At 44.4% G+C, this 27,471-nt stretch overlaps 1 protein-coding gene across 3 annotated transcripts in view; it reads left to right on the top strand.

The window, feature by feature from the left end:
• The window catches only part of LOC135557975 (jun dimerization protein 2-like), a 30,710-nt gene extending 5,217 nt beyond the window's left edge, over nucleotides 1-25,493 (top strand). For all 3 annotated transcript variants that reach the window (XM_064991725.1, XM_064991724.1, XM_064991723.1), the window contains 3 exons: nucleotides 21,920-22,147; nucleotides 22,571-22,675; nucleotides 24,072-25,493. In XM_064991725.1, the coding sequence (XP_064847797.1) occupies nucleotides 21,929-22,147; nucleotides 22,571-22,675; nucleotides 24,072-24,275 (528 nt within the window). In that variant the 5' untranslated portion in view covers nucleotides 21,920-21,928 and the 3' untranslated portion in view covers nucleotides 24,276-25,493. The remainder of the gene's footprint in view (nucleotides 1-21,919; nucleotides 22,148-22,570; nucleotides 22,676-24,071) is intronic.
• The last annotated feature ends 1,978 nt before the right edge of the window (nucleotides 25,494-27,471 follow it).

Raw genomic sequence — 27,471 nt, 5'->3', positions numbered from 1 at the left:
CATGTGGGAAAGGGCAGTGTGGAGTGCAATAGAGATGGCTTCATCTGTGGATCTGTTGGGGCGGTATGCAAATTGGAGAGGGTCGAGGGTTTCTGGGATGATGGTGTTGATGTGAGCCATGACCAGCCTTTCAAAGCATTACATGGCTACAGATGGGAGTGCTACAGGGCGGTAGTCATTTAGGCAGGTTACCTTGGAATTCTTTGACACAGGGACTATGTTGGTCTGCTTTAAACCTGTAGGTATTACAGATTGGGTCAGGGAGAGGTAGACATTTTTATTAAAGACTCTTACTAGCTGGTCAGCGCATGCTCTGACTATGTGTCCTGGTAATCCGTGTGGCCTTGGGAATGTTTAAAAGGCCTAACTCAAATCGGCTATGGAGAGCGTGATTACAGTCGTCCGTTTAGCCTGTTTGATGGTTCGTCGGAGGGCGTAGCAGGATTTCTTATAAGCGTTCCGGATTAGTGTGAAGATCCTTGAAAGTGGAAGCTTTAGCTCACTGTGGCTGTTGCCTGTAATCCATGGCTTCTGGTTGGGATATGTACGTACGGTCACTGTGGGGACGACGACGTCAATGCTCTTGTTAATGAAGCCGGCAACTGATGTGGTAAACTCCTCAATGTTATTGGATGAATCCCGGAACATATTCCAGACTGTGCTAGCAAAACAGTCCTGTAGCTTAGCATCAGCTTCATCTGACCGCACTTCGGTATTGAGCGTGTCACTGGTCCTTCTTGTTTGAGTTTTTGCCTGTAAGCAGGAATCAGGAGGATAAGAGGTAAGGTCAGATTTGCCAAATGTAGTGAACTATATAGGGTGGGAACTATGGACGGAATTCTTCAGTGAAGTGTTTGTTGTCATTCAACGAGAGACGACTAGGTTTCAAACAAATTTGTTCATTTGAAAAATGATGCAACAAACATTTCAGTTAGATGTAAATTTGCTTGACTAAGATTTCTTTAGCAAAAACGTTGAAACTGATGACAGATTTCTTGATTTATTTTAGATTAATTTGGGCTATTTTGAGGAAATGTACTGGCTATGTTGCTATGGTGGCTCAAGAGGGACAAACAACAGTAACATTTTGGCATTTAAAAAAAAAAAATTCAAGCAAAGGTCTTTAGGGACTGTATGCGTGCACAGATGTTCGATTCACCTAGCCGAGTTCTGCTTGGAGAAAACCGAACCCCTTTAGTCTCATTAGGTTTGTCATTATATCTGATAACATTTCATATTAGTGGACCTGACACTTATATGGCCAGGTCTGAATGCAGTGGAGACACACAGAGACGGGGGACATTCTCTTTGGACCGGCACACGTTCAGCATGTGAGCCAAGCCGAGCTTATTGTGTGCCACAAAAGACCCAGAGGACCAAGTGGAAAAACAGTTGTTACAGTAGGTTCTAAATAAACAGAGTTTAAAAAAAAAAAAAAAAAAAAAAAAAAAAAACAACTTGCGGAACACTTAATCAAGCTCAAACCACATTTATTCACCCACTGGATCACACAGCTGCATAAGACAAGGAACATATTCACACAAGCACTGATATTTAACCCTTTCTCTTATACTCCTCCTACACATCTGAACAGCCAATATAACTCTGTTGCTATCCAGAAGATTAGTGATATACGTTCTTCCTCACTTCATCTAACCTGACCTCTGCCAAAATTCCTTAGTCCTTCTGCAACTCACGGCTGTCATGGTGACTGGTACCATACTGTGCCTCTTCTACCCCCATAGGATCCCTGATGTCTGACAATAACATATCCTGGCACAATGTAAACGTTATACATTACCCTCTCTCCCTCAGTGAAATTAATAAGTATATTTCATGATTTCAAAGGTTAAGAAATCAGAACCCATCACAGTAATAGACAGGCTCATGCTCCCCTTAGTTTAAGTAACTGAATTGACTGTAATAGGTTTCTACTACAACCCTCTCCAGTAACTAATATTGGTAGATCTCTATAAGATTATGTCATTGTGTCTATATAGGCCGGAGGCAGACTGGTTTGTCTCTACTTTGTAGAGGTGGTAGTAGTGTGACATCTGCATGGGGAACATGTTGCTGTGGCTAAAATGAGCTATGGGGAGTGTGTCCCTTCCTATATATGTGTATGGGTTTGTACGAGTGTGTTTGTGTGTGTGAAGGCATGCAGTCGCTCCTCATATGTGTATGCATTTCTTCCCGTAAGTGTGTGTCCATGATTGTTAAGGGCTTTAAATGCCCCAGCACCTGCCTTCCTACTTACAGTACCTACCTGCCTACTTACAGTACCTACCTGCCTACTTAGTGTCCCTACCTGCCTGCCTACCTACTTACAGTACCTACCTGCCTGCCTACCTACTTACAGTGCCTACCTGCCTGCCTACCTACTTACAGTACCTACCTGCCTACTTACAGTACCTACCTGCCTGCCTGCCTACTTAGTGTCCCTACCTGCCTGCCTACTTACAGTGCCTACCTGCCTGCCTACCTACTTACAGTGCCTACCTGCCTGCCTACCTACTTACAGTGCCTACCTGCCTGCCTACCTACTTACAGTGCCAACCTGGCTGCCTACCTACTTACAGTGCCTACCTGCCTGCCTACCTACAGTGCCTACCTGCCTGCCTACCTGCCTATGGAACACTGCTGTGGATTATCTGCACCCTCCCTAGTCATAGACTGTTCTCTCTGCTACCGCACAGCAAGCGGTACCGGAGCTCCAAGTCTAGGTCCAAACGGCTCCTCAACAGCTTCTACCCCCAAGCCATAAGAACAGATGGCTTGGGAGTAGATAATGAACAGATAATTAAATGGCTACCTGGCCTACTTGCGTTGAACCCCCCCGTTTTATGCTGCTGCTACTCTTTCTTGCACAGTCACTTCACCACAACCACATGTACAATTTACCTTGACTAACCTGTGCCCGCACACATTGACTCTGTACGGTACCTCCTGTATATAGCTTCGTTACTGTTATTTTATTGTTGCTCTTTAATTATACATTTTTCAATTTTTATTTATTTTTAACTTCAGTTTATTTTAGTAAATACTTTCTTAACTCTTATTTTTCTTAACTGCACTGTTTGTTAAGGGCTTGTAAGTAAGCATTTCACAGCAAGGTCTACAGCACTGATTTCTCTTGCTCTCTCTGGGTATATTTTAAGTAGAAATGCCTTTCTCTCTGGAGAGATGGGATAGCCAAGCAGCCTGCCTGCTTCCTCCCCAACACTAGACTCATTGCAGCTAGCCATGCAACAACTAGACTTAGCTAACAGCTAGCCATGCCACAACTAGACCTAGCTAGCAGCTAGCCATGCCACAACTAGACCTAGCAAGCAGCTAGCCATGCCACAACTAGACCTAGCTAGCAGCTAGCCATGCCACAACTAGACCTAGCTAACAACTAGCCATGTAACAACTAGACCTAGCTAACAGCTTCGCCATGCCACAACTAGACCTAGCTAGCAGCTAGCCATGCCACAACTAGACCTAGCTAACAGCTAGCCATGCCACAACTAGACCTAGCTAGCAGGCAGGAGGCGACTCACTTACTGGCATGAATACTGTCTGGTATAGAACTGTCCCAAATGCCATCCAATTCCCTTTATAGTGCACTACTTTTGACCAGGAAATAGGGTTCCGTTTTGGGATTTATCCTCTAGGAGTGAGTTTGAGTTCTACTTGACCCTGACTAGTGTTTTCTAAGTCAATCCACATGGTATGTATAAACATTGTATCATCGGGTGCTTCTGAAATGGCACCGTGACGGCAAGAGACAGAAAGCCATTGAGAGGTCATGAAACGCCCTGAGACAGCAACAACACTTCTACAACTATATCCAGATTTCACAATTCCTTTGTGTCAACTATACAGTACCTGCTTCTGTTTCGTAGTGCTATAACCTGGTCCAAATGGCACCCTATTCCCTATATAGTGCACTACTTTAGACCAGGGCTCTGTGGCACCCTATTCCCTATATAGTGCACTACTTTTGATCAGGGCCCATAGGGAATAGGGTGCCATTTCGGGACACATCCTATGAGTTTGCAACTGGCCACACCATTATGGTTAAAGGGAGAGGGAGAGAGGGACAACGAGAGAGAATGTGTGTGTGTGTGTGTGTGCGTGTGTGTGTGTGTGTGTGTGTGTGAGAGAGAGATATGTGTGTGAGATGTGGGGAGGACAGTCTAGATTATGAAATATTAGAGATTTAATTATGAAACATCATGGAATCCTCCTTGACCAGAGTTACATAATCAACTGATTGCTTAAACAGAGCGAGAGAGAGAGAGAGAGAGAGACAGCATTACATCTGGCTGGGGTTGTTAGCCAATGTGTTCATTTCAAGCATTGCTCAAATTGTCTTAGGTTATGTTGTATAGACCTACAGGGAACTTCATACAGTCAGATGGCTGTTTATCATGTACTGCAGTGGCTGCGATCTCATTACTCCATATCTGAATGTAGCTATTCACACAAGTCTGGTTATGAGTGTATCTGGTGAATTATAGCCAGTTGAGATGAGTGTAAAACCACTGTCTTCTCCACTCCTAGACCATCCCACAGGTATAATGCCAGTGTCCATAGAGAGAGACGTGGGGACGTTTGGGAAAACACTCTGGTAATCACATGGCCCAGTGCTTTGCCTTGAGTCAGGATTTGACTGGAAGATTGGTTGCAATGATGATTGGTGTAACGGTTATCGTCCTCCTCTTCTGAGGAAGAGTAGGAAGGATCGGACCAATGCGCAGCGTGGTATTTTTAATCAAAACTGAACACTACACAAAACTGAACACTACACAAAACTGAACACTACACAAAACTGAACACTACACAAAACTGAACACTACACAAAACGGAACACTACACAAAACTGAACACTACACAAAACTGAACACTACACAAAACTGAACACTACACAAAACTGAACACTACACAAAACTGAACACTACACAAAACTGAACAAGAAACAGCTCTGTGAGGGAAAACACAGACACAGAAAACAAGCACCCACAACCAAAATGGGAAAACAGGCTGCCTAAGTATGATTCTCAAATCAGAGACAACGATCGACAGCTGCCTCTGATTGAGAACCATACCAGGCCGGACACAGAAATACAACATAGAAAAAAGAACATAGACTACCCACCCCAACTCACGCCCTGACCTAACTAACACACAGACATAATAAAGGAACTAAGGTCAGAACGTGACACTTGGACTGCGTTCCAAATGTCGCATTATTCTCTACATAGTGCACTACTTATAGGATCCATTGGACTCTGGTCAAACCTAGGGCACTACTTATAGGACTCTGGTCAAACCTAGGGCACTACTTATAGGACTCTGGTCAAACCTAGGGCACTACTTATAGGATCCATTGGACTCTGGTCAAACCTAGGGCACTACTTATAGGACTCTGGTCAAACCTAGGGCACTACTTATAGGACTCTGGTCAAACCTAGGGCACTACTTATAGGACTCTGGTCAAACCTAGGGCACTACTTATAGGACTCTGGTCAAACCTAGGGCACTACTTATAGGACTCTGGTCAAACCTCGGGCACTACTTATAGGATCCATAGGACTCTGGTCAAACCTAGGGCACTACTTATAGGACTCTGGTCAAACCTAGGGCACTACTTATAGGACTCTGGTCAAACCTAGGGCACTACTTATAGGACTCTGGTCAAACCTAGGGCACTACTTATAGGACTCTGGTCAAACCTAGGGCACTACTTATAGGACCCATAGGACTCTGGTCAAACCTAGGGCACTACTTATAGGACTCTGGTCAAACCTAGGGCACTACTTATAGGATCCATAGGACTCTGGTCAAACCTAGGGCACTACTTATGGGATCCATTGGACTCTGGTCAAAAGTAGTGCACTACTTAGTTAATAGGTTTGTATTTGGGATGAAGACTTGAGGAAGTTCCTCTCATGGATATTAATTGGTATTAATCATGTAAACATGATTGTAACCTAAAGGACTCATTGAGGAGTCATGCACAGCAATAATTAGATATTAAACTAATTGAAGGCAGTAGGCTGAGTATGGTATTAGTCATGTAAACACCTCTGCTTATCTTAGGAACATAATCCGCCGATTGCTTAGAAAACCAGCTGTTTTAATCTTTCAAATTACTAGGATATGTAAAAACCTTAATCGGTGTATTTGATCTGCAGCATGTGCCATCAAATCAAATGTTATTTCACATGCGTCGAATACAGTGCAATGCTTTCTTACAAACCCTTCAACCCTTCAATGCAGATAAATAAAAAAGACAACAACAAAAAAATATATAAAAAAATAATAAGAAATAAATGTAACAAATAATTAAAGAGCAGCAGTAAAATAACCGTAGTGAGGCTTTATACAGGGGGTACCAGTACAGAGTCAGTGTGGGGGCTATATACAGGGGGTACCAGTACAGAGTCAATGTGGAGGCTATATACAGGGGGTACTGGTACAGAGTCAATGTGGAGGCTATATACAGGGGGTACCGGTACAGAGTCAATGTGGAGGCTATATACAGGGGGTACTGGTACAGAGTCAATGTGGAGGCTATATACAGGGGGTACCGGTACAGAGTCAGTGTGGAGGCTGTATACAGGGGGTACCAGTACAGAGTCAATGTGGAGGCTATATACAGGGGGTACTGGTACAGAGTCAATGTGGAGGCTATATACAGGGGGTACCGGTACAGAGTCAGTGTGGAGGCTGTATACAGGGGGTACCAGTACAGAGTCAATGTGGAGGCTATATACAGGGGGTACCAGTACAGAGTCAATGTGGAGGCTATATACAGGGGGTACCAGTACAGAGTCAATATGGAGGCTATATACAGGGGGTACCGGTACAGAGTCAGTGTGGAGGCTGTATACAGGGGGTACCAGTACAGAGTCAATGTGGAGGCTATATACAGGAGGTACCAGTACAGAGTCAATATGGAGGCTGTATACAGGAGGTACCAGTACAGAGTCAATATGGAGGCTATATACAGGGGGTACCGGTACAGAGTCAATATGGAGGCTGTATACAGGGGGTACCGGTACAGAGTCAATATGGAGGCTATATCCTGGGGGTACCGGTACAGAGTCAATGTGGAGGCTGTATACAGGAGGTACCAGTACAGAGTCAATATGGAGGCTATATCCTGGGGGTACCGGTACAGAGTCAATGTGGAGGCTTTATACAGGGGGTACCGGTACAGAGTCAATGTGGAGGCTATATACAGGGGGTACCGGTACAGAGTCAATATGGAGGCTGTATACAGGAGGTACCAGTACAGAGTCAATATGGAGGCTATATACAGGGGGTACCGGTACAGAGTCAATATGGAGGCTGTATACAGGGGGTACCGGTACAGAGTCAATATGGAGGCTATATCCTGGGGGTACCGGTACAGAGTCAATGTGGAGGCTGTATACAGGAGGTACCAGTACAGAGTCAATATGGAGGCTATATCCTGGGGGTACCGGTACAGAGTCAATGTGGAGGCTTTATACAGGGGGTACCGGTACAGAGTCAATGTGGAGGCTATATACAGGGGGTACCGGTACAGAGTCAATTTGCGGGGTCACCGGTTAGTTGAGGAGCCTCCCTCTTTAGCGCCTCTTTAGCGCCAGTGAACTGAGTTTGGAACAACTAAATGTAGCGTAGTTTAAGTCGTTTTCACATAATTCAGAATCAAATATGCTTCCTGTTCGCCGTGGTTTATCAGAGTGCCATCAGGTAGTGTCCATGGAAACAGGATCAGGTAGACTGATTTCAGATGTGTCCATGGAAACAGGATCAGGTAGACTGATTTCAGATGTGTCCATGGAAACAGGATCAGGTAGACTGATTTCAGATGTGTCCATGGAAACAGGATCAGGTAGACTGATTTCAGATGTGTCCATGGAAACAGGATCAGGTAGACTGATTTCAGATGTGTCCATGGAAACAGGATCAGGTAGACTGATTTCAGATGTGTCCATGGAAACAGGATCAGGTAGCCTGATTTCAGATGTGTCCATGGAAACAGGATCAGGTAGACTGATTTCAGATGTGTCCATGGAAACAGGACCAGGTAGACTGATTTCAGATGTGTCCATGGAAACAGGATCAGGTAGACTGATTTCAGATGTGTCCATGGAAACAGGATCAGGTAGCCTGATTTCAGATGTGTCCATGGAAACAGGATCAGGTAGACTGATTTCAGATGTGTCCATGGAAACAGGATCAGGTAGCCTGATTTCAGATGTGTCCATGGAAACAGGATCAGGTAGACTGATTTCAGATGTGTCCATGGAAACAGGATTATTAGGGAAATTGTTCTTCCTGCTAAGCATTTAAATGTTTTAATCAAACTATTACATTAATCTGACTATCCACAATAATCACATTGTGATATATACCCACACTCACTGACCATATTGTTGAGGTACTGTCCTCTCTTCATCGATATAGCCTGGTCCTGCCAACTCATGCATGTCAATTACCATAGGAGTTTGAAAGAGAGCACAAACATTTCTGGGACCAGGCTACCATTGGTATTAAATGAATGAATGGTGGGGATGGGAATGTTGAGTCACCACGTCTTCAATGTGGTTTTGAGACGCTGGTTTCTCAACATCGGGGCCTGCCAAAGCCAGCATGCTCATAAAGCCTGATCAAACCGTGAGCAGAAAATAAGGAGAAATGAAAGCTGTGGGCTGAGTTCCTGTTTTCTTTTCACAACTTACTCTTCTCACATGTTTTTCCTCTGAGTTGAACGACCCAAGATGAACCACAACAGAGCAGGGTACAACACGGCCCTTGACAGGACCATAACATACCACAGCACAGCATCATAACATACTACAGGACCATAACATACCACAGGACCATAACATACCACAGAACCATAACATACCACAGGACCATAACATACCACAGAACCATAACATACCACAGGACCATAACATACCACAGAACCATAACATACCACAGAACCATAACCTACCACAGCACCATAACATACCACAGGACCATAACATACCACAGGACCATAACATACCACAGCACCATAACATACCACAGAACCATAACATACCACAGGACCATAACCTACCACAGCACCATAACATACCACATTACAGGACCATAACATACCACAGAACCATAACATACCACAACACCATAACATACCACAGGACCATAACATACCACATCACTTTAACATACCACAGAACCATAACATACCACAACACCATAACATACCACAGAACCATAACATACCACAGCACCATAACATACCACAGAACCATAACATACCACAGGACCATAACATACCACAGAACCATAACATACCACAACACCATAACATACCACATAACCATAACATACCACAGCACCATAACATACCACAGAACCATAACATACCACAGGACCATAACATACCACAGAACCATAACATACCACAACACCATAACATACCACAGCACCATAACATACCACAGGACCATAACATACCACAGGACCATAACATACCACATTACAGGACCATAACATACCACATCACAGCACCATAACATACCACAGCACCATAACATACCACATCACCATAACATACCACAGCACCATAACATACCACATCACAGCCCTGGACAGCACAGTACCATAACATACCACATCACAGCACTATAACATACCACAGCACCATAACATACCACAGGACCATAACATACCACAGAACCATAACATACCACAGTACCATATCATACCACATCACAGCCCTGGACAGCACAGTACCATACAGTACCTCTGGGCCCTGGCCTTCAGGAGTCCACTTTTGTGCCATCTGCATTTTATCCTAACTGTCCGATCCCTCCAAAGTTAAAATAGTGAGGGTTTGTGTAAGGTTGGCCTAACTGTCCATGTGTAGCATGAAGGACAATTCCATGGTAACGGAATACGCTGTATACTCAACAAAACCGTTTGATTTCAAAAGTTTAACAAACTGTAGAACTCTATGCACCAGAACTACTTTTATCAATTTCCACAGAATTTGTTTTTACAAAAAACACATTTACAGGAAGAACTGTTGCAGATACAAAGTTTGGTGACAGAATAAAACTGAGGAAGATTATACTAACTCTACGAACTAATGCTAATATCGAACTAATGCTAATATCGAACTAATGCTAATAACGAACTAATGCTAATAACGAACTAATGCTAATAACGAACTAATGCTAATAACGAACTAATGCTAATAACAAACTAATGCTAATAGCAAACTAATGCTAATAACGAACTAATGCTAATAACGAACTAATGCTAATAACAAACTAATGCTAATAACAAACTAATGCTAATAACGAACTAATGCTAATAACGAACTAATGCTAACAACAAACTAATGCTAATAACAAACTAATACTAACTAATACTAATAACTAACTAATATTAACTCTGTCACCAAACTTTGCATCTGCATATCCAGTATTTTAATTACAAGTTTTACTCATTGTGCATAGAGTATGGTTTGTTAAACTTAGAAATCAATGGTTTTTGTTTGGCATTCATTTTAAAGTGAGAAATTGGCGTCTCAGTGTAATTCCGTTTATCAAATTCTTCTTCTCCCCAGAGGGTTAAGAAAGGAAGCCTGGGTCAGAAACTCAACAGCACACACTGTAGCATAGTATGACTGACTGAGTGCAGAGGCTGTGTTCCAAATACTACCCTTATACCCTTTTATAGTGCGATACTATTGCCCAGAGTTTTATGTTTTCAAGTAGTGCACTATAGAAGGAATGCCATTTGGGACTCATCCAGGCAGTAATGGAGCCATGGCTCAGGTCTTGAGGAGAGGAGCATCACTATCATTGTTCATTTTCACCATGTTATTCCTTCTCCAGCCCAGAGATAGGTTGGGCTATTTGCATGTCACTAAGAGTTGTGCAAGATGATATGTGAGGCGAGCAGGCAAATATGCTGAGGCCAAATGTAGGAGGCGAACAGTGTTGTTCTACAACAAGATAAGTTAAAGAGTGTTCTGGATGAGAAGCATGGCTGCTTCAAGTTCCACCCTGTCGTGGGGAACACCTCTTTTCCCCCTGTGGTGGGGAACGCCTCTTTTCTCCCTGTGGTGGGGAACGCCTCTTTTCCCCCTGTGGTGGGGAACGCCTCTTTTCCCCTGTGGTGGGGAGCGCCTCTTTTCCCCCTGTGGTGGGGAACGCCTCTTTTCCCCCTGTGGTGGGGAACGCCTCTTTTCTCCCTGTGTTGGGGAACGCCTCTTTTCCCCCTGTGGTGGGGAACGCCTCTTTTCCCCTGTGGTGGGGAACGCCTCTTTTCCCCCTGTGGTGGGGAACGCCTCTTTTCTCCCTGTGGTGGGGAACGCCTCTTTTCCCCCTGTGGTGGGGAACGCCTCTTTTCCCCCTGTGGTGGGGAACGCCTCTTTTCCCCCTGTGGTGGGGAACGCCTCTTTTCCCCCTGTGGTGGGGAACGCCTCTTTTCCCCCTGTGGTGGGGAACGCCTCTTTTCCCCCTGTGGTGGGGAACGCCCCTTTTCCCCCTGTGGTGGGGAACGCCTCTTTTCTCCCTGTGGTGGGGAACGCCTCAGACCGTGACTTAACCTATCTGCAGGTGCAAAGTTTTGGGCTTTACTGCAAGCCTTTTAGTTGCAAATGTAGCCATGCGCTAATGATGTAGATGGCCCATGCTCCAGGAGGATACATAAGGAAGTAAGCCATGCACTATAGGTTAGGTTAGCTTCTTGTTGACTGGCCAGTCAACAATTGTGGAAATGGTGCCAATGAATACACCCTGGTCCTGCTTTTAGCCACCTTTAGCAAGTGTGGAGATGCTAGGCTAGGGTATATATGGTAGGAGAGTGGAGCTGCTAGGGTATAGATGGTAGGAGAGTGGAGCTGCTAGGGTATTGATGGTATGAGAGTGGAACTGCTAGGCTATTGATGGTAGGAGAGTGGAGCTGCTAGGGTATTGATGGTAGGAGAGTGGAGTTGCTAGGGTATTGATGGTAGGAGAGTGGAGCTGCTAGGGTATTGATGGTAGGAGAGTGGAGCTGCTAGGGTATTGATGGTAGGAGAGTGGAACTGCTAGGCTATTGATGGTAGGAGAGTGGAGCTGCTAGGGTATTGATGGTAGGAGAGTGGAGTTGCTAGGGTATTGATGGTAGGAGAGTGGAGCTGCTAGGGTATTGATGGTAGGAGAGTGGAGCTGCTAGGGTATTGATGGTAGGAGAGTGGAACTGCTAGGGTATTGATGGTCGGAGAGTGGAGCTGCTAGGGTATTGATGGTAGGAGAGTGGAGCTGCTAGGGTATTGATGGTAGAAGAGTGGAGCTGCTAGGGTATTGATGGTAGGAGAGTGGAGCTGCTATGGTATTGATGGTAGGAGAGTGGAGCTGCTAGGGTATTGATGGTAGGAGAGTGTAGCTGCTAGTTTATTGATGGTAGGAGAGTGGAGCGGCTAGGGTATATATGGTAGGAGAGTGGAGCTGCTAGGGTATTGATGGTAGGAGAGTGGAGCTGCTAGGGTATTGATGGTAGGAGAGTGGAGCTGCTAGGGTATTGATGGTAGGAGAGTGGAGCTGCTTGGCTAGGGTATTGATGGTAGGAGAGTGGAGATGCTTGGCTAGGGTATTGATGGTAGGAGAGTGGAGCTGCTTGGCTAGGGTATTGATGGTAGGAGAGTGGAGCTGCTTGGCTAGGGTATTGATGGTAGGAGAGTGGAGCTGCTTGGCTAGGGTATTGATGGTAGGAGAGTGGAGATGCTTGGCTAGGGTATTGATGGTAGGAGAGTGGAGCTGCTTGGCTAGGGTATTGATGGTAGGAGAGTGGAGCTGCTTGGCTAGGGTATTGATGGTAGGAGAGTGGAGATGCTTGGCTAGGGTATTGATGGTAGGAGAGTGGAGATGCTTGGCTAGGGTATTGATGGTAGGAGAGTGGAGCTGCTTGGCTAGGGTATTGATGGTAGGAGAGTGGAGCTGCTTGGCTAGGGTATTGATGGTAGGAGAGTGGAGCTGCTTGGCTAGGGTATTGATGGTAGGAGAGTGGAGCTGCTTGGCTAGGGTATTGATGGTAGGAGAGTGGAGCTGCTAGGGTATTGATGGTAGGAGAGTGGAGCTGCTAGGGTATTGATGGTAGGAGAGTGGAGCTGCTAGGTTATTGATGGTAGGAGAGTGGAGCTGCTAGGGTATTGATGGTAGGAGAGTGGAGCTGCTAGGGTATTGATGGTAGGAGAGTGGAGCTGCTAGGGTATTGATGGTAGGAGAGTGGAGCTGCTAGGGTATTGATGGTAGGAGAGTGGAGCTGCTAGGGTATTGATGGTAGGAGAGTGGAGCTGCTAGGGTATTGATGGTAGGAGAGTGGAGCTGCTAGGGTATTGATGGTAGGAGAGTGGAGCTGCTAGGGTATTGATGGTAGGAGAGTGAAGCTGCTAGGGTATTGATGGTAGGAGAGTGGAGCTGCTAGGGTATTGATGGTAGGAGAGTGGAGCTGCTAGGGCATTGTTGGTAGGAGAGTGGAGCTGCTAGGGTATTGATGGTAGGAGAGTGGAGCTGCTAGGGTATTGATGGTAGGAGAGTGGAGCTGCTTGGCTAGGGTATTGATGGTAGGAGAGTGGAGCTGCTAGGGTATTGATGGTAGGAGAGTGGAGCTGCTAGGGTATTGTTGGTAGGAGAGTGGAGCTGCTAGGGTATTGATGGTAGGAGAGTGGAGCTGCTAGGGTATTGATGGTAGGAGAGTGGAGCTGCTAGGGTATTGATGGTAGGAGAGTGGAGCTGCTAGGGTATTGATGGTAGGAGAGTGGAGCTGCTAGGGTATTGATGGTAGGAGAGTGGAGCTGCTTGGCTAGGGTATTGATGGTAGGAGAGTGGAGCTGCTTGGCTAGGGTATTGATGGTAGGAGAGTGGAGCTGCTAGGGTATTGATGGTAGGAGAGTGGAGCTGCTAGGGTATTGATGGTAGGAGAGTGGAGCTGCTAGGTTATTGATGGTAGGAGAGTGGAGCTGCTAGGGTATTGATGGTAGGAGAGTGGAGCTGCTAGGGTATTGATGGTAGGAGAGTGGAGCTGCTAGGGTATTGATGGTAGGAGAGTGGAGCTGCTAGGGTATTGATGGTAGGAGAGTGGAGCTGCTAGGGTATTGATGGTAGGAGAGTGGAGCTGCTAGGGTATTGATGGTAGGAGAGTGGAGCTGCTTGGCTAGGGTATTGATGGTAGGAGAGTGGAGCTGCTAGGGTATTGATGGTAGGAGAGTGGAGCTGCTAGGGTATTGATGGTAGGAGAGTGGAGCTGCTAGGGTATTGATGGTAGGAGAGTGGAGCTGCTAGGGTATTGATGGTAGGAGAGTGGAGCTGCTAGGGTATTGATGGTAGGAGAGTGGAGCTGCTTTGGTATTGATGGTAGGAGAGTGGAGCTGCTAGGGTATTGATGGTAGGAGAGTGGAGCTGCTAGGGTATTGATGGTAGGAGAGTGGAGCTGCTAGGGTATTGATGGTAGGAGAGTGGAGCTGCTAGGGTATTGATGGTAGGAGAGTGGAGCTGCTAGGGTATTGATGGTAGGAGAGTGGAGCTGCTTGGCTAGGGTATTGATGGTAGGAGATTGGAGCTGCTTGGCTAGGGTATTGATGGTAGGAGAGTGGAGCTGCTAGGGTATTGATGGTAGGAGAGTGGAGCTGCTAGGGTATTGATGGTAGGAGAGTGGAGCTGCTAGGTTATTGATGGTAGGAGAGTGGAGCTGCTAGGGTATTGATGGTAGGAGAGTGGAGCTGCTAGGGTATTGATGGTAGGAGAGTGGAGCTGCTAGGGTATTGATGGTAGGAGAGTGGAGCTGCTAGGGTATTGATGGTAGGAGAGTGGAGCTGCTAGGGTATTGATGGTAGGAGAGTGGAGCTGCTAGGGTATTGATGGTAGGAGAGTGGAGCTGCTAGGGTATTGATGGTAGGAGAGTGGAGCTGCTAGGGTATTGATGGTAGGAGAGTGAAGCTGCTAGGGTATTGATGGTAGGAGAGTGGAGCTGCTAGGGTATTGATGGTAGGAGAGTGGAGATGCTAGGGCATTGTTGGTAGGAGAGTGGAGCTGCTAGGGTATTGATGGTAGGAGAGTGGAGCTGCTAGGGTATTGATGGTAGGAGAGTGGAGCTGCTTGGCTAGGGTATTGATGGTAGGAGAGTGGAGCTGCTAGGGTATTGATGGTAGGAGAGTGGAGCTGCTAGGGTATTGATGGTAGGAGAGTGGAGCTGCTAGGGTATTGATGGTAGGAGAGTGGAGCTGCTAGGGTATTGATGGTAGGGAGAGTGGAGCTGCTAGGGTATTGATGGTAGGAGAGTGGAGCTGCTTGGGTATTGATGGTAGGAGAGTGGAGCTGCTAGGGTATTGATGGTAGGAGAGTGGAGCTGCTAGGGTATTGATGGTAGGAGAGTGGAGCTGCTAGGGTATTGATGGTAGGAGAGTGGAGCTGCTAGGGTATTGATGGTAGGAGAGTGGAGCTGCTAGGGTATTGATGGTAGGAGAGTGGAGCTGCTAGGGTATTGATGGTAGGAGAGTGGAGCTGCTTGGGTATTGATGGTAGGAGAGTGGAGCTGCTAGGGTATTGATGGTAGGAGAGTGGAGCTGCTAGGGTATTGATGGTAGGAGAGTGGAGCTGCTAGGGTATTGATGGTAGGAGAGTGGAGCTGCTAGGGTATTGATGGTAGGAGAGTGGAGCTGCTAGGGTATTGATGGTAGGAGAGTGGAGCTGCTAGGGTATTGATGGTAGGAGAGTGGAGCTGCTAGGGTATTGATGGTAGGAGAGTGGAGCTGCTAGGGTATTGATGGTAGGAGAGTGGAGCTGCTAGGGTATTGATGGTAGGAGAGTGGAGCTGCTAGGGTATTGATGGTAGAGTCTGGGTCTGCATCCCAAATGGCACCCTATTCCCTTTATAGTGCACAACTTTAGACCAGAGCCCTATGGGTACTGGTCAAAGGTAGGGCACTATGTGGGGAATAGAGTGCCATTTGGGACACAGAGGTTGAATTCCTTAGCCTTGGATTGGAGCAGCTAATTGGCCTCAGGAATGGTGCAGGAAATGGACCCATTTTGTCGACCTGAAGACTGATGAAGTATGTGAGTGGAGAAATCCAGGGTTTCCTGACATATATAAATATACACAAACACACACATTTGTCTGAGTGCACACAGATTTCCGAACACACACGCAGACACATTAGACCTACACGCAGCCATGGCTCATATGCCATTGGTCTTGGCCATGTGCCAGCTAGCCAGGACCTGCATCGAGTGCAGTTCTAATACATGGCATTTCCTCTCCCACCCTGACTGTGTGTTTGGCTTCTCCTGAGGCCTTTCAGTCGACTAGGCGGTTCTGTAAAGCAGAAATTCCTGCCCTGCTTTGCACTGCCCTGTCCTGCCATGCTCTACCCTGCCGTGTCCTGTCCTGCCATGCTCTACCCTGCCGTGTCCTGTCCTGCCATGCTCTACCCTGCCGTGTCCTGTCCTGCCATGCTCTGTCCTGCCGTGCCCTGTCCTGCAATGCTCTGTCCTGCCGTGCCCTGTCCTGCAGTGCTCTGTCCTGCCGTGCCCTGTCCTGCCGTGCCCTGTCCTGCCGTGCCCTGTCCTGCCGTGCCCTGTCCTGCCGTGCTCTGTCCTGCCGTGCCCTGTCCTGCCGTGCCCTGTCCTGCCGTGCTCTGTCCTGCCGTGCCCTGTCTTGCTGTGCTCTGTCCTGCCGTGCCCTGTCCTGCCGTGCTCTGTCTTGCCGTGCCCTGTCTTGCTGTGCTCTGTCCTGCCGTGCCCTGTCCTGCCGTGCCCTGTCCTGCCGTGCCCTGTCCTGCCGTGCTCTGTCCTGCCGTGCCCTGTCCTGCCGTGCCCTGTCCTGCCGTGCTCTGTCCTGCCGTGCCCTGTCCTGTGTGACTGTCTTTGTCTGCCTGGGGGTACAGTATATTAGTATATTGGCTGTGTGGCACCGACTGGCTTTTCTGCTTGACTGCGAGAATACAGAGAGTGTGTTGCATCATCAAACACTGACCACCCACTTATCCTGGCAAACGTTCGCCCGCCAGCCCGACGACACAAACGGAGAAAATGCAAGAACCCCCCCCCTTTTGAAAAGGGAGTGGTATAGCCCCTTTTCACCCTCTGGCTTTTAGCAACCACTACTTGCTTCTGGGGGGGGGGTTCTTAATTGTTTCAAGTGTCAAACAATCGAGGGTGTTCACAGCAAGAAATGTCTCTGGGGGAGGGGGGGGTTCTCTGGTCTTAACTGTGTGTTCGTTGTTCCTCAAACCTCCAAACTCTGCAGACAGAGTTAAACATCAGTCTTGTTGATCAGTTTGATAAACATCTGGATCTAGTTTGAATGTTTTTATAGTTGGAAGGAGTTTATTGTGTCGTTTTTAATAGTTGATAGGAGTTTCATGTGTAGTTTTTAATAGTTGGAAGGAGTTTCTTGTGTAGTTTTTAATAGTCGGAAGGAGTTTCTTGTGTAGTTTTTAATAGTTGGAAGGAGTTTCTTGTGCAGTTTTTAATAGTTGGAAGGAGTTTCTTGTGTAGTTTTTAATAGTTGGAAGGAGTTTCTTGTGTAGTTTTTAATAGTTGGAAGGAGTTTCTTGTGTAGTTTTTAATAGTTGGAAGGAGTTTCTTGTGTAGTTTTTAATAGTTGATAGGAGTTTCTTGTGTAGTTTTTAATAGTTGGTAGGAGTTGTTCTGCTGTATGCTAGTTCAGTCTGTACTCTGACACACTCCGGCCAATGCAGCTCCTCTGTAGATTCAGGTTGTAGAGATTTGTATAATCTTATCTCATGTCTCCTATATGAATCAGCCCATAGCCTGTTTAGCGTAGGGATGGGATTCCCAGTGACTGAATAACCTAATTGTTCCATTGGAACAGAAGTGGCTCAGCTCCCTTTCTCAGACGACGTCGCCCTCCCGGAGTAGGCTCCAATACGCCTTCAGGAAGAAACTGCCTGCCACAGACCTTGGAGCTTTTGCTGACGGTGAAGTTGTCTCGTCGGATGTTGTTCACTCACTTCTTTCGTAGCTCATCATCGGCAGGGAAAGAGTAGAATGACAGACTAGACTATTTGAAGACACTAACCAGCTAGCCAATTAATGAAACACACAACACTACTTATACTATACCACTAATATTACTATTATATACAAAAAAAGAAATAGTGATGCACCAATATTACATTTTTGCCCGATACCGATATCCAATATTTTCCCTGCCAAAAACCCCGATACCGACACACACACACACACACACACACACACACACACACACACACATGGACACAGCGGTCTAAGGCACTGCATCTCAGTGCAAGAGGCGTCACTACAGTCCCTGGTTTGAATCCAGGCTGTGTCACATCCGGCCGTGATTGGGAGTCCCATAGGGCGGCGCACATTTGGCCCATCGTCTTCTGCGCTGTCATTGTAAATAAGAATTTGTTCTCAACTGGCTTTCCTAGGTAAATAAAGATTACACACCATACTGATCAAAAAGTTATTTTGTGGGCATTTACGTATGTCCCCATTACCAGTGAAACATAATCAAAACCTATTTATTTCACTTACTTGTTGTGCTGTTTCGTTATCATTTGTTTCATTCTCAACCAGGATTTCTATCCAATGCCGTTTGTCTTTGCGTGTCGAAAAAGATACACGTCAAAACACTATTTGACATGTCAAATAACACGACATAATCTGTTTCAGTAGCTATAGTTTCAGTAGCTATAGTTTCAGTAGCTATAGTTTCAGTAGCTATAGTTTCAGTAGCTATAGTTTCAGTAGCTATAGTTTCAGTAGCTATAGTTTCAGTAGCTATAGTTTCAGTAGCTATAGTTTCAGTAGCTATAGTTTCAGTAGCTATAGTTTCAGTAGCTATAGTTTCAGTAGCTATAGTTTCAGTAGCTATAGTAGTGTAACGGATGTGAAACGGCTAGCTTAGTTAGCGGTGCGCGCTAAATAGTGTTTCAATTGGTGACGTCACTTGCTCTGAGACCTTGAAGAAGTGGTTCCCCTTGCTCTGCAAGGGCCACGGCTTTTGTGGAGCGATGGGTAACGATGCTTCGTGGGTGACTGTTGTTGATGTGTGCAGAGGGTCCCTGGTTCGCGCCCTGGTATGGGCGAGGGGACGGTCTAAAATTATACTGTTACAGTAGCTATAGTTTCAGTAGCTATAGTTTCAGTAGCTATAGTTTCAGTAGCTATAGTTTCACTAGTTTCAGTAGCTATAGTTTCAGTAGCTATAGTTTCAGTAGCTATAGTTTCAGTAGCTATAGTAGATATAGTTTCAGTAGCTATAGTTTCAATAGCTATAGTTTCAGTAGCTACAGTAGCTATAGTTTCAGTAGCTATAGTAGCTATAGTTTCAGTAGCTATAGTAGCTATAATTTCAGTAGCTATAGTTTCAGTAGCTATAGTAAGCTAACTAACTATATAGCTAGGTGTCATCATCTAAAATATCCCTAATTTACAAGACAGTTCTTATTATGCTGTAGGCCTGGCTAGGTATCTAGCCCTGCTGTAGGCCTGGCTCGGTGTTTAGCCCTGCTGTAGGCCTGGCTCGGTGTTTAGGCTTGCCCAGTCATTTCAGCAATCAGTGGTAATGGATGGTATGAGATAACATTTACATTTACATTTAAGTCATTTGGCAGACGCTAAGGAAAGGAAACTAGCATCTATACACTTACAAAATATTTATTCATTCATAATCTCCTGACAGGAGGAATCAGAGAATGTGTAATCGGTAAACTGTGCCATCTTGGTCTCAGACCATTTTTCCGACAGTAACTCCCTCTCTCGGTCTCTCCCTCCTTCACTCAGTCCAAACACAACGCTGTGAGACCAGCTCTTGGCTGGGTGGAGTCACCTAGAATAGGGCTTATATGACAGGTCTTTTTGTTTTTTTGTAACCTCTTCTCCCTCTGCCCCTCCTTGTCTCTCTATTTTGCTGTTTCTCTCTCTCGCTTTCTTTCTTTCTTTCTTTCTTTCTTTCTTTCTTTCTTTCTTGCTTTTGTAATAAAAGGTGCCGATTATTTTCCTAAGAAAGGAACCCAGACCAGCAGTGTAGTCAGACAGGAACATGTGTGTCCCAACTGATACCCTATTCTCTATATTCCACTACTCTTCACTACTGTCCCTGGTCAAAAGTAGTGCACTATATATGGAATAGGGTGCCAGTTGGGACACATTACAGTCAGCTGGTCAGCCCCACCGGCAGCAGGCAGTCAGTTGGTCAGCTGTCCTGTCCTGTTCACCTCACAATCAGAGTGTTTGAGTTGAGAGGTCGAGGAAATCCCGCTCATCGCTTTCATGACGCGGTGTGCAGCTCGGGCGCTCCACGTCCTTTCCAACCGCTAAAAGCCGTTCAGCGCTCACAGGAAGAAAAACTGCCGCTCCAAGTATTGAAACCAAACCATATGATTTTAATTATTTAAAAAAAAACACACGCAAAAAACAGGAAGAGGTGACTAAGGAGTGCTCGTCATTTCAAATAGGCGGCATGTCATATTAAACAGCATATAAACACTCTAAATAGGTCAGATAGACAGATAGAATGAATTTATTATTTCAAGGCTATAACCTACAAAGAAATCATTTGGAAGTGCGACACACTAGGTTGGTAGGGACATAAAGCACTCAGCATTTAAACAACATTTTGTTGTATTAAGTTACTTAGAATTAAATACAAAATTAAACTAAAAATGCCTTATTGGGCTCCATCTACAGTGCCTTTTGAATTCATTTTTTAGAAACATGAGTTCGGCCAGAGCCTGTGTCTTCAGGTTCAGGCGACGGCATCAGGAGAGCAGGCCAGCAGCGGAGAAAACCCTCTCAGCGCTTACAGAAACGCCGGGGATGCCAAACACCCACCCTGGTTACTCTTGCCAGGGTAGCGTATTAAAAACGTTTTGTAGGTAGGCCTAATGGATTGTGGGTAAAAAAAAAACATTTTTAAAACTATCAAAATAGAAAGCTCCAGGACAGAGGTAATATACCAGACCTATTGGGCCAGAATCAATGATGGCCTATTGTATAGATAATAGAATGAAAATGAACTAAACTTTTAAGATATAAGATTTTTGTTGTTTATAAATACTTTGCTACGTTGACACACATAGCGAGCAAGCCACCTTTCTGTTAGCATGTACATGTAGTAAGTACATCATCGTGTTTCATTCAGGATGTGTCTGTTCAGATTCCACAATGATTCTTTAGTTGTGGACACTACATCACGCACTCCCTCTCTTGCTCTTAGTTCTCTTCGTCACATACTGACACATACGCTGCTCATAATGCACGTCTTGGCTGAAAGAACGCACTTCATCACCAGATCAAGTTTGTGTCCTGTACCGTCCCTCTCCTCCTAACCTCGAATCCGATCTGTTGCACTGTTCCATGAGCAACATTTTTGTTTTCTGTTTGGCCGTCAGGAGTTTTCCACAGCACAGTCTTGGTTCTAACAGTCATTACAGAAATATATTCATTCTGCAGTCACTTCCTCTAGGCCTGGTCTGTACAGGCTCTGTTTCTCTCTCTCTCTCTCTCTCTCTTCCTTTCATTTTTCTTTGATTGACCACAGGACTTCTCAATGCAAACTCTTGAAAATTGCCCGCAATCATTAAAATTAACATAAATACAGTTGGTATGCAATGCATGATGAATCATAGCCACAGCCTGAACATGGAGCCAACTTAAAAATGTCGATGAACATTCCAGAGTAGAATTCAGCAAAATCCAGTCTGTCAATTCTGTTAAAGCTGTCTGTCGAGGATATGAGAAAAATATGTAAAATATGTAAAATGTAATGTAAAAAAAATACTTTAGAACTGTGAGGGAAAGTAGACAGACACAGGGACATGAATAAGGCACGTAAGAAGACCCTTTAGCAATGGACATCTCCTCCTCTCTCCCCCTCTTCCTCTCTCCCTCCATAGCTGTGGTGTATGGTGGCTGGGTCTAACATGATGCCCGGCCAGATCCTTGACCCCTCCCTGACGGCCGGCTCCTTGCCCAGCCTGGGCCCACTGGCGGGCATCTCTGCCACTACGCTCACCGACCAGCTCAAACTGGCACAGGACTTCAGGAACCTGGGCGCCATGTTGTCACCGCTGCATTTCCTGGGACGGCTGGGCAAGAGGCCGCTCACTGCTATCAAGGGAGAGGTGAGGAGGGAGGGGTAGATTGGTGGGGAGGGAGATGGAGGGGAAGAAGGAGGAAGAAGAGCGTGAGGTGGATGTTAATCGTTTTGAGTTCTGTTTTTTTTTATATGTTTGATGGTCTGTTGAAAACTGGACCAGCCTACTAAGTTTTAGCTCCACCAAGTGGGCGATTTGAGAAGTAGTTTAGATGTTACACAACTTAACCATTTTCAATCTGGGCTCTCTTCAACTCTTCACTTTTGCCTCCAAGATGTGTCAAACTGAGGCACAGTTATCTGCAGTTCACAATAAAACAGTATGGAAAAACCCAGGAGTAAAACATACAGGAAAGATAGAGCCCACGGTTGTCATCACCATGTTTTAATAATATACAGGCCTTGGAAAGGTCCCCCATTTAGCTAATCACAACACCTCTTCTCCCTGCAGATGGACGAGGACGATGAGCGGAGGAGACGGAGGAGAGATAAGAACAAAGTGGCAGCAGCACGATGTCGGAACAGGAAGAAGGAGAGAACGGACTTCCTCCAAAGGGTCAGTCGCGTTTTCTTTTTCAAAATGGCGGCAAGAGTTCATTATTTATACCTGGGATGTTCTTTGCAAATTGGCTGTAGAAGATGGACTAGATAGTATAAAGACATGAATACTCTGTAAAGTGTATATATAATGTTTATGAATACTCTGTAAACCGTCTATATAGTGTTTATGAAGACATTATGAATACTCTGTAAACCGTCTATATAGTGTTTATGAATACTCTGTAAAGTGTCTATATAATGTTTATGAATACTCTGTAAAGTGTCTATATAATGTTTATGAATACTCTGTAAAGCGTCTATATAGTGTTTATGAATACTCTGTAAAGCGTCTATGTAGTGTTTATGAATACTCTGTAAAGCGTCTATATAGTGTTTATGAATACTCGGTAAAGTGTCTATATAGTGTTTATGAAGACGTTATGAATACTCTGTAAAGCGTCTATATAGTGTTTATGAATACTCTGTAAAGTGTCTATATAGTGTTTATGAACACGTTATGAATGCTCTGTAAAGCGTCTATATAGTGTTTATGAATACTCTGTAAAGTGTCTATATAGTGTTTATGAATACTCTGTAAAGTGTCTATATAGTGTTTATGAATAATCTGTAAAGTGTCTATATAATGTTTATGAATACTCTGTAAAGTGTCTATATAGTGTTTATGAATACTCTGTAAAGTGTCTATATAGTGTTTATGAATACTCTGTAAAGTGTCTATATAGTGTTTATGAAGACATTATGAATACTCTGTAAAGTGTCTATATAGTGTTTATGAATACTCTGTAAAGTGTCTATATAGTGTTTATGAAGACATTATGAATACTCTGTAAAGCATCTATATAGTGTTTATGAAGACATTATGAATACTCTGTAAAGTGTCTATATAGTGTTTATGAATACTCTGTAAAGTGTCTATATAGTGTTTATGAATACTCTGTAAAGTGTTTATGAAGACTGTAGAGCGTCTATATAGTGTTTATGAAGACATTATGAATACTCTGTAAAGTGTCTATATAGTGTTTATGAATACTCTGTAAAGTGTCTATATAGTGTTTATGAATATTCTGTAAAGTGTCTATATAGTGTTTATGAATACTCTGTAAAGTGTCTATATAATGTTTATGAATACTCTGTAAAGTGTCTATATAGTGTTTATGAAGACATTATGAATGCTCTGTAAAGCATCTATATAGTGTTTATGAAGACATTATGAATACGCTGTAAAGCGTCTATATAGTGTTTATGAAGACATTATGAATACTCTGTAAAGCATTTATGTTCGAGTTTGTTTAAAGTGGGACCTCAAGTGGTTATTGTAAAAGAGAAAGTCTCCTTGACTCGCCTGGCTAAATAAATGGCGTAACAGTGTACCCCCTCTGTCCTCCCTGTAGGAGTCGGAGCGTTTGGAGGTGGTGAACACTGACCTGAAGTCCCAGATTGAGGAGTTGAGGATGGAGAGACAGCAGTTAATGGTGATGCTCAACCTCCACCGCCCCACCTGCATTGTCCGCACCGACAGCGTCAAGACCCCGGAGAGCGAGGCCAACCCCCTGCTAGAACACCTGGCTGCCGAAAAGCTGACCGCATCCAAATGAAACCACAGGGGGAAGCAAGAAACCGAAGGTCGGGAAAGATAGATCCGCCCCCCAAAAAACAACTGTCATCATCGTCATGGATGGTGGTCATTTTGGAAAAATTCTAAAATCAACTGCCGTTTTTTGTTGTTGAAGCACATACAGTATGTACTGTCTTGATCTCAAAGCTGGAGACTTGTTGAGACTCTCGTCTGTCTTTGCCCAAAGACCTGTTTAAAAAAAAACAACAACATTTTTTACTGTTCCGTTGCCTCGGTAACACCTTGGTAATGTGACCTGAGTGGGCTCTGAGGGAAGAGGGAACCCTACCCTCGTCATCAGCCGGATTCCCAGCCTTAGTCATCAGCCTGGCTCTCTGCCTTACGCCCAACCCAGTTCTCTCTGCATCATGATAAGTGCTGTTTGTTCTGAAACCCAGTCAAGTGCCCTCAGTTTACTTATTGCATCTAACCATCATTTTACAAAAAAAGGACAAAATAGAAGAAGGTATAAGGTGGAAACTATAATGTTGAACAGGAAACACTAAGGTCAATCATTCTAATGCTCTGTTACCGTCACTCACCAGCACTGAGACAAACAAAGGGGCTGTTGTTTTTGATACTCTAAACCTGTATAATGGTAGAGATACACAGGTGTAACCAGCCAGTGTTCTGCATACCACCTTTACATATACAGCTGTAGTAATATTCTAGAATCTGTCCATTACATGCATTCCATTTATACTAAAGTTGGAACATAGAGTTGTTTTTGTATTCTATATTACAATGCTAAAAAAAATAAAATCCTCTGCCGTGACGACGGCAGTATCCGGTTGATCCGATTTGTGGTGACGCTGGCGTCATAAATAAAAGCACATATAAAACTATACGAAATAATGTTTACACTCCTGTTTATAAAAAAAAGGCATTGTTACGTCAATGTCTGTCTTGCAATGTGCTCATTTTATACCGCTTTATATATATATAAATATAAATAAATGACATGTATTATTGTGAAATGTTCTGCATTCTAATCACTTGATGTGATTTAGCATTTGTACATCTGTCAGTCTGTCCAGTTCTATTTTTTATTTTTCTATATGAATAATTACGCTGTTTAGCAGCTGTGAAAAGAAGAATTGTTCAATTAACAGCTGGGCAATATCTCTCAATGACTTATGTATGCCTTTCTCACCCCCCCCCCTCCCCCCTCATATATAAATTATATTTGTCAAACTACGCTACGACTTTCATTTCTTGATCTATTTGCATGACGGTACTACTATCGCAATGTCTGGTAGCGCGTGGTTGTCAGACCATTTACGATGACACGCCCCTCTCTAACTGTCATTGGTTGCGCGAGTTGCGTAGTTTGTCTGGTTCAAGCATTCATGACATCACCCTGAAGAAGGCACAGTGATGCCCAAACGATGGTGGTTTACCCAATAACTGACTGGCATACTATTGGGATACTGTTACCACTATTGGGATACTGGTACCACTATTGGGATACTGTTACACTATTGGGATACTGGTACCACTATTGGGATACTGGTACCACTATTGGGATACTGGTACCACTATTGGGATACTGTTACCGCTATTGGGATACTGTTACCACTATTGGGATACTGTTACCACTATTGGGATACTGTTACCACTATTGGGATACTGTTACCACTATTGGGATACTGTTACCACTATTGGGATACTGTTACCACTATTGGGATACTGTTACCACTATTGGGATACTATTATTGACATTATTGGTATTTTGACTCGCCTCAGTTTGGGATACTGTTACCACTATTGGGATACTGTTACCGCTATTGGGATACTGTTACCACTATTGGGATACTGTTACCACTATTGGGATACTGTTACCACTATTGGGATACTGTTACCACTATTGGGATACTGTTACCACTATTGGGATACTGTTACCACTATTGGGATACTATTACCACTATTGGGATACTGGTACCACTATTGGGATACTGTTACCACTATTGGGATACTGTTACCACTATTGGGATACTGTTACCACTATTGGGATACTGGTACCACTATTGGGATACTGTTACCACTATTGGGATACTATTATTGACATTATTGGTATTTTGACTCGCCTCAGTTTGGGATACTGTTACCACTATTGGGATACTGTTACCGCTATTGGGATACTGTTACCACTATTGGGATACTATTACCACTATTGGGATACTGTTACCACTATTGGGATACTGTTACCACTATTGGGATACTGTTACCACTATTGGGATACTATTACCACTATTGGGATACTGGTACCACTATTGGGATACTGTTACCACTATTGGGATACTGTTACCACTATTGGGATACTATTACCACTATTGGGATACTGGTACCACTATTGGGATACTGGTACCACTATTGGGATACTGTTACCACTATTGGGATACTGTTACCACTATTGGGATACTGTTACCACTATTGGGATACTGTTACCACTATTGGGATACTGTTACCACTATTGGGATACTGTTACCACTATTGGGATACTGTTACCACTATTGGGATACTGTTACCACTATTGGGATACTGGTCCCACTATTGGGATACTGGTACCACTATTGGGATACTGTTACCACTATTGGGATACTGTTACCGCTATTGGGATACTGTTACCACTATTGGGATACTGTTACCACTATTGGGATACTGTTACCACTATTGGGATACTGTTACCACTATTGGGATACTGTTATTGACATTATTGGTATTTTGACTCGCCTCAGTTTGGGATACTGTTACCACTATTGGGATACTGTTACCACTATTGGGATACTATTATTGACATTATTGGTATTTTGACTCGCCTCAGTTTGGGATACTGTTACCACTATTGGGATACTGTTACCACTATTGGGATACTGTTACCACTATTGGGATACTGTTACCACTATTGGGATACTGTTACCACTATTGGGATACTGGTACCACTATTGGGATACTGTTACCACTATTGGGATACTGTTACCACTATTGGGATACTGTTACCACTATTGGGATACTGTTACCACTATTGGGATACTGTTACCACTATTGGGATACTGTTACCACTATTGGGATACTGGTACCACTATTGGGATACTGTTACCACTATTGGGATACTGTTACCACTATTGGGATACTGTTAACACTATTGGGATACTGTTAACACTATTGGGATACTG

The sequence above is a fragment of the Oncorhynchus masou genome, chromosome 16, assembly GCF_036934945.1.
Source record: "Oncorhynchus masou masou isolate Uvic2021 chromosome 16, UVic_Omas_1.1, whole genome shotgun sequence".
Lineage (NCBI taxonomy): Eukaryota > Metazoa > Chordata > Actinopteri > Salmoniformes > Salmonidae > Oncorhynchus > Oncorhynchus masou.
Note: the sequence above shows the minus strand (reverse complement) of the source record. Positions and strands in the feature narration are given on the sequence as shown.